This window comes from Neovison vison, chromosome 4 (assembly GCF_020171115.1).
Source record: "Neovison vison isolate M4711 chromosome 4, ASM_NN_V1, whole genome shotgun sequence".
Taxonomy (NCBI): domain Eukaryota; kingdom Metazoa; phylum Chordata; class Mammalia; order Carnivora; family Mustelidae; genus Neogale; species Neogale vison.
Window position 1 is genome coordinate 160,550,352 of NC_058094.1, and position 21,427 is coordinate 160,571,778.

Sequence of the window (21,427 nt, forward strand, 5' to 3'; positions counted from 1 at the left end):
CCAAAGAGAGTTTTATCTGTAAATGGGAGGAAGAGGACAGAGGGAGTCCAAGCTTGTGACTACTTTGTTTTCTCTTCTCTTCCCCCTCCCTGAAGCAAGAAGTTGGGAGAAGGGCAAGGAGTCCAGGAATTGTGTATGTATATGTATAGAGGGAGGGGTGGATGGAGGAAGAGAATGAAATATTTACTTCCCATGCATTTTTATTGATACCAAGATGAGGTAAGTGGAACACTGGTGTGGCTGCCTTGGTTTGATTTCCAAAAACTGAGGAGGAGATTTCCTTCCATAATCATCTTATTTAAATCTCTACTTTCCCATTGAATAAAACAATTCACAATTCAGAATATTCAAGAGGGTGATAGAATTAAAACAGATTTTATTGATCTACAACCAGTTATGATATGACCAGTGGATACCAGCTGAATATGTTAGTCTGAAAATGCATTTTAAAACATTGAACAATCAACTCTACTGTGTGCCAAACTCTGTGTGTAGACACATGTCATGCCATCAAAAACCTTATAGTTCACAAAAGCAGAATCTGTGATTTACAGGTAAACCAATGTTATCAAAATGCCATAAGAATAGAGAGAGGGAAGAAAATCATAGATTATGAATAAAATATTTGAGTTAATGTAGCTTCTTAAATTATTTCTATGTCATATGCTTGGGGGCCTTCAATGGAAAATCCCAGGTAGAAGGACACTCTTTCTATATTCCCACCATTTCTGAGTGGACCCGAATAAACAGGTATCACTGGTATTCTAATTTTGTTCTCTGTTCCGTACTCTATAGAGATCTGCTTGCCTTCAGCTTGACCAGTTAGACGACACAGAAGGTCTTTGACTTCTTTTTTTTTCCATGGGTCTCCACTTGGCGAGAGGGAATTTACATTTTGTGCTTTATTGAAGTATTGCTCTATCTCAGCCTTACAAACAAGACTGTGGAGCCCCTTTTTCTTTCCCAGATAAAACAGAGTGCTTGCCTGCTTGGACCTGCACATGCTCCTGTATTGCCTCTTGAAGGTTCTGTTTAAGGAAGAAACATACTTTTCCATGAGTTTGGAATCTTCATCTAGTTCTTGACTTTCTGGCCAGAACAGAAGGCAGGCCAAAAAAAAAGGGTCTGGATATTGATGACTTGGTCCTATGGATTGCAACACTTCTCGGAGCTGTTTTTTCAGTATACTAAGTGGTTGGATGAACTTGGAGTGGGGTTTTAGGCAATTAAGAATAATGTTGGCTAAAATGAAATTTAGTTTCTCCTTTTTCAGCTGCTTATTTGGGTTTTGATGCAGTAGGGAAGAATATTTGTTCACTATACTTTCCATGTTGGTTGCAGCATCTCTGCGATTTGGATGAAGATATTCCAGGAGTCCAGAAAACCTATCTGCTCTCAAAGCTTCTAGACCTTTCCTGCAAGTCTCCTCTTGGTATAACTGATTCTCCTTGTCTTGTAGCAAACCCAAATCCAAACAGCAGAAAAGTTCCCCATATTTCCTGAAAGAACGAGTGATTTTCTTGTTTAATGAAATTTCTCCTGTTTCTTTTTGGGCGTTCCTCATTTTCAAAAGAACACTATAATCTGCAAGAAAGTCAAAGCACCTTTTCAAATCTGATTGTAAATTTTCTAAGTAGGATGTGAACTTGCTAAGAGCCAAATAATATTCACATTTTGGATTTGTGGGAGTCATCCCCTTTCCTGATAAAAAGTCTACCATAGCTGTTTTAGATAATCCATTTTCTCTGAGGAAACAAGGTGTGAGCTGGAGAATCTGAATAGCGTAAAGACCAACTTCTATTTCACCGACAAAACCGGCTGTGTTGTATGTGTCATATTTTCTTTGTAATTTCTGTCGTGTCCAGGCCTCCGTTTCACAGGCTTTCCTCTCAGCTTGTTCTTGGGATTTTTTAAAAGCTTTTGAGGCATTTTCAGCGGCTTCCAGGAGAAATATTAGATCATTAACTGTAATATCCTTGGCGTTTTTCTTTTCATCCAACCACCACCTGATTCGACTTTTGTAGACTTGACCAAGGGTATCTGAGATATAGGAATTTTTAGGTGCTCCCTTTTTGGCCTGGTTTGCCCAATCCAGAGCAATGCTAAAATTCTTCTCTTTAATGTAGAAATATCTCGCTAAGGCCTGACAAATGAACGCATTTTGTGGGAATCGAACAGTCCCAGCCACCAAGACCTTTTCGATTTCTTCATTCTCTAAAGCTTCTATTAATGGGGCAAACAAAGTGTCTGTTTCATCTCCGTACTCCTTGCGCTGTCTTGTTAGCAGTAGAGTTTGCACGTCATGTTGAAATTTTTCTCTTCCTATTCCACAAGTATAGAATAAATCCTGCTTTAAGATCTTTAGTGCAATTTGACATGTATTCAAGTTATAGCTTTTTTCCAGTTCTTTCAGACAGGAGATGGCAATCAAAGGATGGATGATGCGCACCCCTGTGTATCTCCCAAAATCTGCAACTTCTGTGTTTATTAGAAGTGTAGAATAAGCTCCCATCTTGTCCTCTAGGCTTTCAGGTTCCCAGGGGGTATTAGTGTGTCTGATTCCCAAAAATATTTCACACTGTGATACTGAGATTGTAGAATCAGTAACATAAGAGTTGAGTAGAGCCAGGAAAGAAATGAGTTGTCCTTCCTTGCTGTCCACATTCTGTCCTTTTAGGATATTCCGGACTACCTTTTCTATATACATTTCATTAAAACTTTTTTTCAAGATCATGAAGGAATAAAAGTTTTCACAGTTTTTGTGTTCCTTTTCAATTTCTTCCAGTTTGGCCTCAAAAGCTCTTTGTTCCTTAGGAGAAAGTTGGTAGGTTAGGGCAACACTGTCTGCTAATTTCGCAGTTTCATCAGGATTCTGGGATCTCATGCAGTTTAAGATAATTACCAGTGTTTTTTCATATCTCAAACCCTTGTCTGCTAAAATGGAATCGATGGCATTCTGCAGGACATACACATTTTCCTGGTCTTCAAAATCATCCACAAGGAGGAGTACAGGAAAGTAATCTTCATGGCTGGTTGCCTTATAGGTAATCAGTTTGGTCACTTGTTCTACAATTTCTCCAAAATCAGTTGTTTTGTTTTTTAACACAGCACATCTAAAGTTTTTCTTTAGGTCCCAGAGAATATTCATGGCCAAGGTAGTACCTCCACAGCCTGGGTGGTGATAAAGATTGATAAGTTTTGCAAATACTGGTTTAGGAGAGTCTGCCCAGCATTGTATCAGATCTTTAAGCTTTTCGTAACTATCCCTTTTGACAAAAGTTGAAGAATAGTTTTGAGAAGAAAAATAGAAGTTCCACCAGGATACTTTGCCACCTCGATAAAAGTGTTCTTCTTTTGATGTCTTAAATTCTTGGAATTTAGATTTATCTTTCTCTATGTCTGTGTCTTTACACTCATTTTCACAGAGGATTTCCAGTGCAGTCAAGACATCCTCTTCCTTTTTTTCTAAGATAATTGAAGAAAATCCATGGGAGGGCAAAAATCTTCTTGATGACTGAGTCACTGGTTTTAGTTTAAGGATAGTACTGTTTATGATTTCTAAATTTAAAGTGGAAATACTGTGGTTTGTTAATTCTTCTGCTGTTGTCAGTCTTGTTTGTAGCAGATCTTTCCATCGTTGATAAATCTGTGAGTTCACACAGATACACAATATATTTTCCATTCCTTTGAGAGCTTGGTAGAAAGCCCAGAAAGTTTCAATGAGGGGATCTCCTGGGCTTTCCACTGGAGAGAATAATAGAAACACTACCAAAAATTTCCCCCTTGCCATTATATTTTCATCTGTGAGAAATAAAATCAGCTTTCTGACTTCAGAAGCTCTTTCTCTGAACCATAAATGTGGTTCTAGAGGCTTATAGCTTTCATTTTTCAAGTCTGACCTGCCATTGCAGAAGATCCAGCTCGGCTGATCATAAAGATTCAAACTGGAAATTTTCTCTCTTATGTTACTTGTCTTTTCTTCAAACTGATTTGGAAAGTGAAGATTTGCTACTCGGCCTTTTTTGTAAGCTTTGACCACACCCTTGCTCAAAGATTCAGGGTCAAACTCCAGCACAGCAAACAATTTCATTTCCTTTAGAAAATCTAAGTTCTTTGTTTCATTTGGATGGCATTTATTTGTTACAAGAATGTACCAGCTGTAGTATGAATTGTCCAGTGAGTCTCGGTTGCCTATGAGGAGTTTAACCAGCTTTTGTCCTTCACTCTCTTTCTTATTTGCTTTCGCCTCATATTCTTCTTCAGCCTCTTTTCTAGATGCTATCACTGACTTCAAATTTTGTAAAAATTCTTTGTAAACTCTTTCTCGTTGCTTGACATTGGCCAGGATATCCTTAGAGCTGGGACCGTCTCTCACAAACAGTGAAAGATCTTGGTTTGGTTTCCATGTTTCATTTTTACAGTTTTGCATCCTAATTAAGAAATATTTTTCTTCACATACAGAATGTTTTGGAATAACATCTACTTCAATGACAAATCTGTCTGATGGTGTATTGTTCTGCAGTAGGACTTCCACAAACCTTGGCTCTCGAATGCACTTCTTGGCTTCATTGACCTCATTTCCTTCAAAGTATTGTCTGATCATTATATTAAAGTGGTCAATGAAGGCATCCTTATCAGTGACTTTCACACCAACAATTTGTCCGTGCGGTGTGTTCTTGACTCCAAAATGGATAGTGCCGTTGGTGCGTGAATTCATACAAGCTGATGCAAATCGAAAGACTTCATTGCTAAATTTCATCTTAATGTCCTTCTCTGTGGCTGCTTCTGTATTTGTAAGGGCTTTGAACTCATGTATTGGGTCTATGAGATTGAGTGGGCCAGTTTCAGGTTGTAGAATTCCATGTTCTATGTAACGTTGGCTGTTATGGAACTGATCAAAAGGATATGGCATACAAGTCAAGTATATAGTTTGTAGCTTATCCTCACTTCGGTCTTCAGTGGTCACTCCTTCACTTAAAGAATCTTCTTTCATAAGAATCGATTCTTGTTCTTTGGTATCTCTGGTCTCTCTGAGCTCATGATCAGTATTGGATAACACTGATTTTTCCTCTTCCTTTTTCATCTTTTGTGGCTTTTTTGGGTGTTCTTTTTTGAAGAGTTTTGTATGATCTAATTGTCCAGAATCTTGATTGTTACTTTGAGAGGAACTCTTAGTCAATTTGTCATATGTACGTTTTATCAAAAGTGCTGGACCCCGTGGTAGCCCCATTTCTCTAAGGTCATTCTCAGTTAATTCCTGCAGGACTAATCCAGTTATTTCTTCAGTGAGCAGAATCTGCCCATATTTTTCATCAATCTTAAGGTCTTTGGTTACCCATTGTTTCACATGCTCTTTGGTCCAGTCGTTTATAATTTCAGGTAGATTTACTTGTTCACTCATTTCAATTTGCAATTTTCTTCCTTGGGAAAAGTAATAGAATAAGTATTTTAGTATTATAGTTTATCATGGAAATCACGCAGTGAATTACGTATGTAATTTTATATAAACAACATATACAAAACATTGTTCAAGGTGACTTTTGAAACTACTTGATACTTATTTTTAATGTTTTATAGTCCCAATTAGTGCCCTTATTTCTAAGATGATTATAATTGTGAAGCAGTAGCTTCTAACTAGGGTGACATGTGCCTTTATTCATATAGTAATTTTCCTATTTAGGCTTAACTTTGTGAAAGTTGGGTTTTTATAATAAACCCAGAATCTTAAGTAACATAGGCGTTGGTTCCCATAGCTGAATATTGAAAATGAACTTTAAAATATAAAACTGGATAAGTGGGAGGTGCCTAGCTCAGTCAGTAGAGTGTGTAACTCTTGATCTCAGAGTTTTGAGTTTGAGTGCCAGATTAAGTGTAGAGATTAATTAAATAAAAAATTTTTTTTAAAAACTGGATAAGTAGAGGTGGGTTGGGGAACAGGAGCCTCCTTTCTTGACTAGGAAGATGACCATCTTTTTTACACAGTGATGAAGCAACCAGTTAACTCATTACCCACTCTCTTTTGGAACTCAAACTGTTAGGGCACCAACGTGGAAAGAGATGAGGCAGCAAAATGTCAAGATAATCAATTTGGTTGGCTAATTCTTGTGACTCTCAGAGGTACCAAAAGAATTAGCTGTACTTCAAACTGGCCTGGCCTGACTGAAATTAGATAAGGAAAATAGTATGAATTTTTAACTTTGTTAAAACAAATTCAGCCTATGTAGCAACATTTTTCTAGATATGTTTGTTGAGGCAAGTGAAACAAAAGCAAAAATAAACTACTGGGACTCCATCAAGTTAAAAAGCTTCAGGGGGTGCCTGGGTGGCTCAGTGGGTTAAGCTTCTGCCTTTGGCTCAGGCCATGATCCCAGGGTCCTGGGATCGAGCCCTACATCGGGCTCTCTGCTCAGAGGGGAGCCTGTTTCCACCTGTCTCTCTGTCTGCCTCTCTACCTACTTGTGATTTCTCTCTCTATCAAATAAACAAATAAAATCCTTTAAAAATAACAATAAAATAAAAAGCTTCTGCACAGTAAAAGAAACAATCAACAAAATGAAAAGATAACCTGTTGAACAGGAGAAGATATTTGCAAATGACATATCTGATAAAGGGTTTATATACAAAATATAAAAGAACTCAAAACCAAAACCAAACCAAAACCAAACCAAACCAAACCAAAACAAAACAAAACAAATAATCTGATTAAAAATGGGCAGAAGACATGAATGGACATTTCTCCAAAGTACACATACAGATGGCCAACAGACACATGAAAAGATGCTCATCATCATCAGGGAAATGCAAATCAAAACTATAATGAGAAAGAAGAGGAAGATGGCAGCAGAGTAGGAGCACCCTAGTTTTGTCACATCCCATGTACACAACTGGATAATTATCAAATCATCCTAAATACTGTAGGAATCAACCAAAAACAGCAGAATACACATTTTTCAAGTTCACACATTACTTTCTCTGGAAGAGATCACATATTAGGTCACAAAACAGACTTCAACATATACAAAAAGATTGAAATCATTCCATGCAACTTTTCTGATCACAGCACTATGAAGCTAGAAGTCAATCACAAAAAAAAATTGGAAAGATCACAAATACATAGAGGTTAAACAAACAAACATATAGAGGTTAAGCAAACATGGGAACAAATGAAAATGAAAACACAATAGTCTAAAACCTTTGAGATGCAGCAAAAGTGGTCCTAAGAGGGAAATATATGACAATACAGGCTTATTTCCAAAAGCAAGAAAAAATCAAAGAAACAACCTAGAGATAAACCTTGAGATAAATCATATGACACATTTTTGTCATCCTTGACACTACTGACATTTGGAAGCAAATGATTTTTGGTTGCACGGAGCAAGCTCTGAATATTCAGTAATAAATTTCTTGACATAGAAAAAAAAAAAGAAACAACCTAACCTTATACCTAAGAAGTTAGAAAAAGAACAACAAACAAAGCCTAAAGCTACCAGAAGGAAGGACATAATAAAGATTAGAGCAGAAATAAATGCTACAGAAACTAAAAACACAATAGAACAGAATAATGAAACCAGGAGCTGGTTCTTTGAAAAAAATTAATAAATAAAACAAACCTCTAGCCAGACTTACCAAAAAGCAAATAAAAAGAACCCAAACCATTTGCCATGATCAAGTGAGATTTATTCCTGCATTACAAGGTGGTTTGGTATTTGCAAAATTAGTCAGCATGATACATCACCTTAGTAGAAGAATGGATACCTGGGGTACCTGTCTGGCTCAGTTGGTTAAGTGTCTTTTTCTTGATTTGGCTCAGGTCATGATATCAGGGTTGTGATATCCAGTGCTGCATAGGGCTCTGAGCTGGGCACGGAGCCTGCTTAAGATTCTCTCTCTCTCTCCCTGTGCCCCTCCACTTTTCCCGCCTCCCCAACAAAAGAAAAGAATGGATAAGAACCATATGATCATTTCAATGGATGCAAAAAAAAGAAAAAAAGCACTTGAAAAAGTACAACATCTATTCATGATTAAAAAAAAGAAAACCTCTCAACAAAGTAGGTTTTGAGGGAACATACCTCAACATAAGAAAGACCATATATGAAAAAACCACAACTAATATCATCCTCAATGGGAAAACTGAGAGTTTTCCTCCATGGTCAGGACCAAGACAGGGAAGTCCACTCTCCCCACTGTTTTTTAACATAGTACTGGAAGTCCTATCCACAGCAATCAAACACAAAGAAATAAAAGGGACTCAAATCAGTAAGAAAAAAGTAAGACTTTCACTATTTGCAGATGACATGATAGTCTATACAGAAAACCTGAGGGCACCTGGGTAGCTCAGTGGGTTAAGCCTCTGCCTTCAGCTCAGGTCATGATCTCAGGTTCCTGGGATCAAGCCCTGCATCGGGCTCTCTGCTCAGCTTGCTCCCCCCTCTCTGTCTGCCAGCCTCTCTGCCTACTTGTGATCTCTCTCTCTCTCTGTCAAATAAATAAATAAATAAATAAAATCTTTAAAAAAAAAAAAGAAAGAAAGAAAACTGAAGGACTCCACAAAAACAAAACCAAAAACTGTTAGAACTGATAAAGTGGAAAGTCAGTAGAGTTGCTGGATACAAGATTAAACAGAAACCTGTTACATTTCAATACAGCAATAATGAAGCAGCAGAAAGAGAAATTAAGGAATCAATCCCATTTACTCCAAAAACAATAAGATACCTAGGAATAAACCTAACCAAAGAGGTGAAAACCTTGTACTTTGAAAAGTATAAAATACTGATGAAAGAAATTGAAGGTGATACAAAGAAATGGAAAGACATTCCACACTCATGGATTGGAAAAACAAAGATTATTAAAATGTCTATAATACCAAAAGAAATTTACACATTTAATGCAATCCCTAAATATCCTTACCAATAGCATTTTTCACAGAACTAGAAAGAATAATCCTAAAATTTGTATGTAACCACAAAAGATCCTAAACAGTCAAAGCAACCTTGAAAAGAAAAGCAAAGCCTGAGGCACCATAATTCTGTACTTCAAGTTATATTACAAAGCTAAAGTGATCAAAAAAGTAATGGCAATGGCACAAAAATAAACATGTAGATCAGTGGAACAGAATGGAAAACCCAGAAATGAACCCACAACTACATGGTCAATTAATCTTCAAAAAAGCAGAAAGAATATTCAGTGGAAAAAAGTCTCTTAAACAAATGGTGTTGGGAAAACTGGACAGTCACATGCAAAGGAACGAAATTGGACCACTTTCGTACAGTGAACAAAAATAAATTCAAAATGCATTAAAAACCTAAATCTGAGACCTGAAACCACAAACTCCTGGAGGAGAACACAGGCAGTAACCTCTTCGACACTGGCTGTAACAACTTCTTTCTAGATAGGTCTTGAGAGGCAAAGGGAAAAAAGCAAAATAAACTATTGGGACTTCATCTTCTACACAGTGAAGGGAACAATCAAAAGAACTAAAAGACAAACTACTGAATGGGAGAAGACTATCTGATGAAAGGTTAGTATCCAAAACATATAAAGAACTTCGGGCTCAACACTGAAAAAATGAACTATCCAGTTAAAAACGGGCAGAAGACATAAATAGACATTTCTCCAAAGAAGACATCCAGATGGCCAACAGACACATGAAAAGATGTTCAACATCACTGATCATCAGGAAATATGAATCAAAAATCACAATGAGATATCCCCTCACCCCTGTCAGAATGGTTAAAATCAACAACCCAAGAAATAGGTCAGGATGTGGAAAAAGGGGAGCCCTCTTACAATGCTGGTGGGAATGCAAACTGGTACAGCTACTCTGGAAAATAGTATAGAGGTTCCTCAAAAAATTAAAAATTAGAACTACTATATGATTCAGTAATTCCACTACTGGGTATTTACCCAAAGAATATGATAACACCAATTTGTAAAGATACATGCAGCTCTATGTTTATTGCAACATTATTTATAATAGCCAAATTATGGAAGCAAACCCAAGTGTCCATAGATAGTTAAATGGATAAAGAAGATGTTGTATGTACGCACAATGGAATATTACTCAGTCATAAAAAAGAATGAGATCTTGCCATTTGCAACAACACAGATAAATCTAGAGGGTATAATATATAATGATAAGTGAGAGAAATCGAAGAAAAACAAATACAATTTGATTTCGCTCACATGTGGAATTTAAGAAACAAAAGAAAAGGACAAGGAAAAAGAGATAAACCAAAAAAACAGACTCTTAGCTACAGAGAACAAACTGGTGGTTACCAGAGGGGAGGTGGGTGGGCGGATGTATGAAGCAGGTGACAGGGATTAAGAGTACACTTATCATGATGAGCACTGGGTAATGCACAGAATAGCTGAATTACTATATTGAACACCTGAAACTAAGATAACGTTGTATGTTATCTACACTGGAATTAAAATTATATTGCAATTTAAAATGAAAAACAAACAAACAATTTCAACCTAAATTATTGATATGAGACTAAATGGAGCTCCCACAGTTATGTACTTTGCTGAATTTCCAGAACTGAATATCCTGGAACACCCTCGAGCAGGGATTCTCAACTCGGGCTGAGCATTAGAATCACTTGGGACTCCACATTCTGATAATTTAGTTGGTTGAGGGAGTGGGTGCAGAGTTCAAGCCTTAGTACTTTTCAAAATCTGTCAGTGTCATTCTCTTGTGCAGATGAGGTTGAGAGCAGTTCTCAAAATACAGCCCCCAGATCAGCAGCATTAGCACCACTTGGAAGCATGGTAAAAGCATAAATTCTCAGGACCCACCCCCAACCTCGTGAATCAGAACTAGAAAGAGATCAATAGAATGGTTTAAATAAGGGGAAAGAGGAAGGTGAAAATATTATAAGGATAAATAGATTAAAAGCATTAAGTATCAAACAAAACAGAAGTATTAAACTATAAAAAATACAAACATTTAAAAAATCTGTAATTTTTTAAACGAGATTTTAAGATCCTAGTTCAAGAAAAAAAAAGATCGTTTTAAATGAAAGATATGAAGATCCTAGGTTTTTGTATAACAAGTCACAAAGTCTAGCCAAACTGTAAATTTGACCTTTCTATGTTTGGGGTTTCTTGCAGAAACTTTTCCAGAGGGTCTTCTTGAGGTCATATCTGGAGGATGAGCTAAACTGAAGCCCCAGCCTATAGCCTTGTGACCAGCCAGAGAAGAAACTCATGCCGGTCATTTATGGTATGGATACCATAAGCACTTTAGAATGATTTACCCTGTCTATAGGCAGCTGCCGCTGGGCACAGCAGCTTCTGCTTGCTTGCATAAAACTTTTCTTAGTGCCTTAGTATCCTGAATCCTCTTAGTCACTATGGCTTCATTCTGCAGGACACACCTAGTCCTGAGCCAATTAGCAGAACTATAAGCAACAGGCCAATGAATGTTATACACATATTTTGGATTATCAATTCCATTCACTTACAGTGTATAGATGGAAGAGGTCTTAGAATTAGCATACATATCGCAACCAAAGATAAATATCATTTGTTTATTCACTCGACCAATATTTACTGACCAATATTTATTGCTTAAGAAACTGGTGGTGACCAAAAGAGATGTGAAGTTCTTTCAGAGGACTTATAGTCCAGTGGAGAAAATTTTAAAATGGAAGAACCATACACACATATATTCAAGACAGCTTATCATGACAAACTGTGATAACGCTTTGTGTGAAACGCAGCAAGGGGCAAAGGACTGTAGGATCTGTGAGGAGGAGAGGAGTGTCACCAGGAGGAAAGTGGGGACACTGGGCAGGTGAAGTTAAAGTAGAGCTTCTGGAGTAGGGTAGGAGGAAGATGGAGGGAGCAAGTCTAGGGGACAGAGTGAAGGGAAAAAGGAATAGTCTAACTGGTGGGATTTCCAAAGCCCTATCCAGTGCATCCAAGGAGGTGGGTGTGGTGGTGTTCTGCAGTGGGCTGTCGCTGCCTCTGCCCCCAGAGCCAGGTGCTGGTCCTGCCACAGAGAATTCCTGGGCAGAGGGAATTACTGACTAGGAGATGACTCCTCGAATGCAGGAGCCTGGAGGCTCTTCCCTGATCTTTCCTGTCTCCTCTGCAGAGTCCCTAAGTGTCATCTCAGATAAGACTGAAGGGAGAGATTCTGTCTTACCTCTTTACAAGCACTATATGGAGCCAATAGGATAAGCAGTTATTAATAAGCATATTCCCAATGAAAGACTTTTTTGAAGTCACTTTGGAGAAAAGGCTGAATAAAAAATGACTACTGTATTATTTTTAAATTTATTCTTAAAATGTTTCATACCTTAAAAATTTGCTGAGTACTTGCTTTTTATATATTTTAATATATTTTGACCCCCTTTCTGTAAGCAGCTGAGGGGAAGAAGCACTCCTCAGACACTATTCTCATCACAATTTTTGGTGGGTCCCTAGACACCCAGATGTTCCTTTAATACACTGGACTTTCTCCATCTTGACTGCCTCTCATCCAATGACCTTGACCTCCCGGCATTCCACTGTTATGGTCACACCATTGACCTTATCACAAACTGCTATGGGTTGAATTGTGACTCCTCCCTCCCCCCCAACAAACTTCTGTGTTTGTGATAGGTGAAATAGGGTCACTTATGTCAAGGGGATTAAGATGGAGCCAGGAGGCCATTGAGGAGATGGCCTTATGCTTGTCCTCACTGGTAGAACCATAGAAAATATTCTAAAGACTCAGTCTTAGCAGTTGAATTTGCTACTTGCTAGCAAGAGGTTTTGCTTAGTGATAGCCTTAGCAATCAATTATATTCAGCCAAGAATGGTTTTCTGCCACCAACACGAATCAAAAATTCTTTTTGTAAGCAATGTGTATAGGCATTCTGTTTATGCCTGAAAAACCTCTGACTTTCGCTTAGTGGGACATCATTTAGGTGGCTACCCAAAATCTGTGTACCCCAAATTGCAACTCGCTGATGTCAAATAAACTCTCTTGCTTAATGATCGCCTCCTGCCAAGTTTAGGTTGTCATGACAAAGTCCTAGCCCCAGTACCTTGGTATGTGACCTTTTTGGACATAGGGTAGTTGCGATGTTAACATGAAGCTGTTAGAGTGGGCCCTAATTCAATAGGACTGGTATCTTTATAGGAAGGAGGAATTTAGCCACAGAGACACACACACACACAGTGAGAATGCCACATGCAGAAGAAGGCAGAGATTGGGGTGAACTCTAAGCCAGAGGTTGCCAGCAAACCACCAGAAACTAAAGGAGAGTCAGGGAATTCATTCTCTTTCATAGCCCACAGAAGGAACCAACCTCACAACATCTTGATCTTGAATACTTCCAGCCTCCAGAGCTGTGAGACAATACATTTCTGTGGTTTAAGCCACACAGTTTCCTGTGGTACTTGGTTACAGCAGCCCATTCAAACAAATAGAATCACCAAAGGCTATAAACCTTCCAGCATCTCAGATTCAAGTATCTCCCTCTCACCAGGATCTGCTGTTCCTTTGACTCACTACCTTTATTTATTTTATTTTATTTTTAATTTTATTTATTTTTTTGAGAGAGATATTATTTATTAATTTGAGAGAGATATATAGAGGGAGCAAGGAGGAGCAGAGGGAGAGGGAGAGAGAGAATCTCTAGCAGATTCCCTGCCTAGTGGGGAGCCCCACATGGGTCTGGATCTCATGACCCTGAGATCATGACCTGAACCAAAATCAGGAGTCAGATGCTTAACTGACCAAGCCATCTAGGTGCCCATAGACTCACTACATTTAGTACTCAATGTCTAATATTTCTTTTTTTTTTTTTAAGATTTTATTTACTTATTTGTCAGAGAGAGAGAGGGGGAGAGAGCGAGCACAGGCAGACAGAGTGAAAGGCACAGGCAGAGGGAGAAGCAAGCTCCCTGCCGAGCAAGGAGCCCGATGCGGGACTCGATCCCAGGATGCTGGGATCATGACCCGAGCCAAAGGCAGCTTGCTTAACCAACTGAGCCACCCAGGCGTCCCTCAATGTCTAATATTTCTTTAACACCAAGACTTGTAACTCACCAATTCTAGATTCTATTACTTTCTCACTCCTGTTCCCCATCCTTGCATCTCCTCCTGTGTCTCCTGGTAACTAGCTTGATATTTTTTTCCATTCATTATAATCATGTGCTTTCTCCTCCCTCCACTTGTACTCTGCCAATGTTAGGACCATGGCTGGGCAATGACCCTCTATATCCTGGTTTCACTTTAAAGTCATGACCACTGGGTCCAGTGGACTGTTAATGCTCTGAGCTACCATACTATTTCCTTGCTGTATTCACTCTCTCACTGTCCGAAATGGCTATTTCACACATTCTTCTCTCTCATCAAATCTCCAATACCTCCTCAGCATTTTCACTTTCCCTGGTAACCCTACTTTCTGTTGCAACTGGGAAGTTAAACCTTAAAACCATATCTACCACGGTCCTGCTTTGTGACTTTTCTTCTGTTACTAGGTCCATACATTCTATTTTAGTTTCTGTTCTCTGAATGGACTGTCCACATCCCTTGCTCTGGAGAAGAGATCCACACATCACTCTTCACAGACTTGCTCTGTCCAGATCTGGGGCAATCCAGGTCTGTGGCAATATCTTTTCTTAGTCAGAGTCCTCTCTTACCTTGTCCCCTGGCTACACCAAATATTCTAAGGAAAAGCTATAGATTTTCTCTTCTGATTTATTTTATTATTTTTTAAGATTTTATTTATTTATTTGAGAGAGAGAGAATGAGAGAAAGAAAGCACATGAGAGGAGAGAGGTCAGCAGGAGAAGCAGACTCCCTGCTGAGCAGGGAGTCCAATGTGGAACTCAATCCCAGGACTCCAGGATCATGACCTGAGCCGAAGGCAGTTGCTTAACCAACTGAGCCACCCAGGCACCCTCTCTTCTGATTTAGCTAGTGATTACAGCAATTCCACTAGATTCCAGCACTCTCCAAGAAGCAACACATGAAGGGTTTCCTGCTTATCAGCTTATCAGCTACTAGATGCTAAGAGATGTGTGTGTGTGTGTGTGTGTGTGTGTGTGACATGTGGATGGTGGGAAGGCTTGTCTTAATGCTACCTCCAGGGAGATGGCATCCCTCTCATTTTCTCCTTTATTGTTTGACTTCTGTTAGGAACCACAGGGAGATGGGAGCACTCTTCTTAAATTGGAATGGCATTCGTCCTCCCCAAATCTGTCTTTTTATCTCTGTCCCACAGGTTCTCCCATTGTTCAAAGATGAAGACCCTTTATAACATCAAAACATTTCTCAGCAGCTCACTGCTATGATGGGAGCTAAGAAGCTGCATAATGGTTCGAAGTTACTATATATTTGGTAGCACTTTCACATGAATTTTTCATCTTAGTCTACGATCCAAATTTGGCTAGAGCTATGTATTTAATTCAAGGTTACTATGATTTGGGCAAAAAAATTTTTAATAATGCTTTGGTATAACTCTGTGGCCTAATCAGTATCTTCAAACTTGTTTGGGGTGATGATTCATTAACATTTATATAAAAATTTAATGTATTTCACTGTTCTGAGACTTACAAAAGCCTTTCATGAACATTATTCGATTTGATTTATATCCTGGAGTGTTGGCATATTTTTTAAACACGAAGGACATTTATGTTGGCAAGAAGATACACAGTGTAAATAAAGGGGAAGGGGCCAGGAAAACAATATCATGATCAAATGTGCCTCCTCTCAGCCAACCTGTTTTCATTGTGTAAGACCATGGGACAAGAAGAAGTGTTGTCTGGGTTACGTCTTTCTAGCCTCTAGTGTGTTCCAACTCTAGAAACACTCGGCACCACAGTTGCTGGAAGGTTGTGTGTGTTTTTTTTTTTAATCTATGTATTCATTTGAGAGGGGAGGGAGGGGCAGAGGGAGAGAATGAGAGAAACAGACTCCTTCCTGAGCACAGAGCATGACTCTACTGCATGACCCCAAAGATCACGACTTGAGCTGAAATCAAGAGTTGAATGCCCAACTGACTGAGCCACCCATTCTTAAAGAATTCTACAGTCAGGGGGCACCTGGGTGGCTCAGTGAGTTAAAGAATTCTACAGTCAGTGCAAGTAACATCTAGTGATAGATATATGTGAAAACAGAAGATTTCTCATTCCTTTTAGAATCGTTTCATTAAAAGTAGCTCATGTGCACTTGAAAATACATTCACTTTTGAAGTTCTGTTTTAGTTTTTAGAATTCATTTTTAAAGAAATCTTTAAAAGCAAGCTTTTAAAGCTTTTGAAGCAGGTATCTATAATGATTGGAAACTTACCAGGGGTTTTCTGAGAACTTCCTTTTTATATCAGCAGGCTGAAATTGGTCTGTATGAGTTTTTGATGTCAAGCTATTAGAATAGTTGCCTTTTCTTGAAAATTTGCAAGATTCATGTCCTGGAAAGCAGCTATGTATGGAGTAAAGATGCAGGCAGAACCAATCTGGTCCTTTTCCAGTTTTGTCTTTTGTTAAGAACCTGTTACGTAAAAAGAAAAACAATGATATCACCGAAAATTAAAATGCAATTGATGGGATTGTTGCTTAGGAAGTGTTTTTTTGGGGGTTTTTTTTGTTTTTTAAAGATTTTATTTATTTATTTGACAGAGAGAGATCACAAGTAGGCAGAGAGGCAGGCAGAGAGAGAGAGAGGAGGAAGCAGGCTCCCTGCTAAGCAGAGAGCCCGATGCGGGACTCGATCCCAGGACCCTGAGATCATGACCTGAGCCGAAGGCAGCGGCTCAACCCACTGAGCCACCCAGGCGCCCCGCTTAGGAAGTGTTCATGAGACAGATTTTCCCCTTACTTTTTTTTTAAAGATTTTATTTATTTATTTATTTGACACAGAGAGAGAAAGATCACAAGTAAGCAGAGAGGCAGGCAGAGAGAGGGGGGGAAGCAGGCTCCCCGCTGAGCAGAGAGCCCAGTGTGGGGCTTGATCCCAGGACCCTGAGATCATGACCTAAGTTGAAGGCAGAGGCCTAACCCACTGAGCCACCCAGGTGCCCCTCCCCTTAACTTTTTATTGTGAAGAATTTCAAACATATAGAAGAATGACGAAAAGAACATCCTCCACCAAGATGGAATCCCTTCCTATATTTAAATACTTTCAATAAATTAGATAAACATCCAAAAATATGTTGCAGGCATTCTCTTTCTTCCCACATTCCACATTCAATGTGGCGCAAATCCTGTAGTTGGGCGGTCTCTTCAAAACGCGTCTGACCACCAACCACCACCTCCAGCACTACCAGCCGGTCCAAGCTCCCACCCCTCTCCTGGATGACAAGGGTGGCTCCCTCACTTGTCTCCCTCTTGCTATTATTGATCCTGTGGGGGACTTAGGCAAACGAGCAGCCAGAGTGGGCCTGTCCAAATGGAAATAACATGTCAATATTCTGTTCAATCCCTCTAGTGGCTTTCCATTTGACTCAGAGTGAAAGCCCTGCTCCTTACTATGAACTGTCAGGCCTCACATGACCTGGCACCTGGCTACCCCTCTGATACCACATCTTACTTTCCTTTTCCTTCCGAAAGCTGGTCCAGCTACCTTGTTGTTCCTTGCTGGCTGAACCTGTTACTGCATCTGGCCTTCTGCTCCTTTTGTCTCCCTGGGAGGTCCCTGGATACTTGTGGGGCTCCTTCCCTCCCTTCCCTCGGGCCTTTCATCTCTATCTTCTCACTTCTTATGCTTGGCCAGCCTGCAGGCAACTTTAGTCCATCTCCAGTATTTCTGATCCCTCCTCTGGTTTCTTTCTTTCTCCTTTTCCCTCCCTTTATATATACATAATTAAGATTGATTACAATAAAGTATTCCACATACTCTTACCCATTTACCTTGTTTCTTTTTCTGTCCCCACCCATCATTCTATATACCACAAGAGGACAAGGATTTTGTACATTTGTTCATTTTGTTCACTAGTTTACAGTGCCTAGCACAGAGTAGCTACTTAACAAATATTTGTTGAATGAATAACACTTTCTCAGGGTAGTTTAAAATAAGGAATTTTTGAAAACTCTGGAGTTAGCCATGTCTGTGCATCAAAGACCGAAGGACTTTGCTCCTTTCACTAGGGCAACTGGATCATTAAGGCAACTGTTTCACTTGGCTTGAATCCCAGACAGAAATCTAAGAATATTTGTTTACTGTGTTGCTCATTAGGCCAGAACTAACTCTAGCTTCAATCATCTGGTCACAAAGAAGGGAAAGGAATTTTTTTTTTAAAGATTTTATTTATTTATTTGACAGACAGAGATCACAAGTAGGCAGAGAGGCAAGCAGAGAGAGAGGAGGAAGCAGGCTCCCTGCTGAGCAGAGAGCCCAATGCGGGGCTTGATCCCAGGACCCTGGGATCATGACCTGAGCCAAAGGCAGAGGCTTTAACCCACTGACCCATCCAGGCGCCCCGGGAAAGGAAATTTTGTCAAAAGGAATGAATACTTAATAAGTATGTGTCTCCTGCAGACCTTCACAACATCCTGTATCATTTCTGCTGTGTCACTCACAGTTCCCAAATAAGGTCATTTTTCACACTGGGCTAGGCCTCTCTTGTGGGTCCTCCGTGTCCGATGGAGCCTCAGTACCTCTGCTGTTCTCATTTGCTGCCAGTTCTCCGGAGAGCTGGTCTCTTGGGGGAGGGTCTTACCCCTTTCCACAGACATGCTCTGTTCAGACCTGCTGCAATACCTTTTCTTAGCCAGAGTCTTCTTTCAGTACTTTAACCACCTCCCCTCTCTCTGGATATCCTAAAGACTGAGAGGACAGAATCCACATTCTGTCTTTCCTTTTAGACAGTGATTATTTCCAATAAGGCCCACCATTCTACAGTTTTTGTTTTTGTTTTAATTTTTAGTGAGCTCTACACCCAATGTAGGGCTCAAAGTCACAACCCAGAGATCAAGAGTTGTATGCTCTTCCAACTGAGCCAGTCAGGTGCCCCTTTTAAATTTTTTTTAAAGTTTATTTTTTTTATTTATTTATTTATTTATTTATTTTTTAAGGCCTAACATGCTAGAAATGAAGCAGCACATCAGGAATTTCCCTCTGCAGTGCATCCCTTTTTCTTACAGCTTTCAGGCCTCTATACATGGCCAGTGACTCACTGTGTGGTGTTTTTGGTGTTGAAAGGGGGAATTTCATGCCACCTAGTAGATGGCAGCTTTCTCTCACTTCTTTTTGTTCAGATTCTGCCAATGGATACCAGGGAAATAGAAACATTCTTCTCAGACAAGCTCACAGACATTTATTCCCCAAATTTGGAGCCTTCTTTTGTTAAATGGCAAAATCAGCAATACTTTGTCTTAATATGATATACTAAACTCTAATACTATCCTTGGACCCAGTGTAATGTCAAAAGTTTCTCAACCTCCCTCTTTGGCTTACAACAACAGTAGTGCACATATAACAATTTGAAACTATTATATTCAGTAATACTTTTTAAATAGTTCATACTCTATCAGTTATAAGAGCACCTGCATGCATATTGTCAGAGCTAAGTAAAGATCAAAATGACTGGTGTGGACAACTTTTGAGATTGATTTGACATAACTCGGGCCCTCATCTTCCTGCTTGAAACAATTACAAACACAGATTCTATCAGTAATAACATTAACTATTGGTAAGGGAGCTAAAGAATGCCATTCTCTAACAATTATTCCAGTTTTCTCTCTTTAGTATTGAACAAGAAGCACCAAATCATCAGAGCACTTAGGTTCAAGCACTGGTGCCCACCCAGCCTCATCTCAGGAGGGTCCTTGGGGCCTCCCAGGTATCAATGCCCTGAGGAGTTCTGTTCTTTTTTTTTTTTTTTTTAAGATTTTATTTTATTTATTTGACAGAGCGAGACCACAAGCAGGCAGAGAGAGAGGAGGAAGCAGGCTCCCCGCTGAGCAGAGAGCCCGATGCGGGCCTCGATCCCAGGACCCTGAGATCATGACCTGAGCCGAAGGCAGCAGCTTAACCCACTGAGCCACCCAGGCGCCCTGAGGAGTTCTGTTCTATAGGACTCTTGGAGCTGACCCCTGGGGAAGGATGCTGTAGAATCCTGATTCTAGTCTGGGAGGGCTACACACACATCCCCTCTGTAGGTCTGACGAAACGAAACCACACACAAACAAGTTAAGTTTCATTTCCTGAAGTTAAGTTTCCGTTTCAGTTTTTAACCAGATTGCTGTAAAAAAAAAAATGAATGTGAAGGAAATTCTTACAAGGCAAAATAACACTTTGGAGAGTCTTATCTTTGACTAAAACTTCTAATAACATCTTAAGTAATGGAAGACAGAATTTTGTATAATTGCACATGACCACAGCTTCCTTTACAACCTTTAATGTTTCTATTCCTGATTTTTCTCTGTTGTCTTTCCCACTAATATATACAACCTGGAAATGACTGCTCACCACTCTGAGTACAAGTAACGGTACATTTCTTTTTAGAGGAGCATTTACAGAGTTAGCCTCAGTTAAATAAGTCAGTATGTATTTAATCCACTGATATTTCTAACTACTTTCAATATCTTTACAAACAATCATTTATCTAGGAACACATGTGTTCATATAAAAAGTACAGCTGGAGTTTAAAAAAAAATAGCTGTCCCACTGGCAGAAAATATAAAGGTCTAACAATGCAGTAACTTACCAGGATTTTCCTGAAAACTTCCTTCTTTTTATGTCAGGAACTTGATTTAAACTTCGTTAAATCGCAGCTGATTTAGCCTTCATTTTCTTAATCCTTTCCTGATGGCCAGGAGACAAAATGACAAGGCTCTTTTGAAAAACTAAGCAGTTGTGGAGTTCTCTGGTCTCTGGATACTCTGACTCCTCCTTGGAGGGTGTGTAAGATATGCAGTAAAGAAACAGAATGAGGAAGTAGGAATGCAGGGAGTTTCGGTTTGGTTAAGAATGGTTTATTTGGATCTGGAAGGATGTAAAATATCAAAAAGCTAACATCACTGAGAATTATCAAAAAATTTGAGACATTGTTTAGAAACTGTTCACCAGACAGAATTTTAAGTCATAAAAGTTAAGAAATCCCAGTGGGAGAATACTTAACAGAAAAAAAAATAAATAAATACAGGGGAGAACTATACTCTGTGTAGTCTAAGTGCCTGTTATGAGATGAATTTTCCTCCTCCAAAATTCGTACGTTGAAGTCCTCACAGAATGTGACTGTATTTGGAGAAAGGGTCTTTAAAGAGACAGTTAAGTTAAAAGGAGGTCACTCACGGGGCGCCTGGGTGGCTCAGTGGGTTAAGCCGCTGCCTTCGGCTCAGGTCATGATCGCAGGGTCCTGGGATCGAGTCCCGCATCAGGCTCTCTGCTCAGCAGGGAGCCTGCTTCCTCCTCTCTCTCTCTGCCTGCTTGTGATCTCTCTGTCAAATAAAATAAATAAAATCTTTAAAAAAAAAAAAAAAAAAAAGG

General features: G+C 39.3%; 1 protein-coding gene across 1 annotated transcript; it reads right to left on the minus strand.

Moving 5' to 3' along the window:
- Positions 1–359: 359 nt before the first annotated feature.
- Positions 360–20,841, minus strand: SAMD9L (sterile alpha motif domain containing 9 like). The gene is made up of 3 exons (XM_044246029.1): positions 20,646–20,841; positions 16,292–16,489; positions 360–5,421 (listed from the first exon to the last, which is right to left on the minus strand). The coding sequence occupies exon 3, from the start codon at positions 5,399–5,401 to the stop codon at positions 644–646; it is 4,758 nt and encodes a 1,585-aa protein (XP_044101964.1). The 5' UTR covers positions 5,402–5,421; positions 16,292–16,489; positions 20,646–20,841; the 3' UTR covers positions 360–643.
- Positions 20,842–21,427: the final 586 nt, after the last annotated feature.

Coding starts and splice junctions, on each gene's coding strand:
- SAMD9L (XM_044246029.1), bottom strand. CDS start 5,401: ATGAGTGAACAAGTAAATCTACCTGAAATTATAAACGACTGGACCAAA.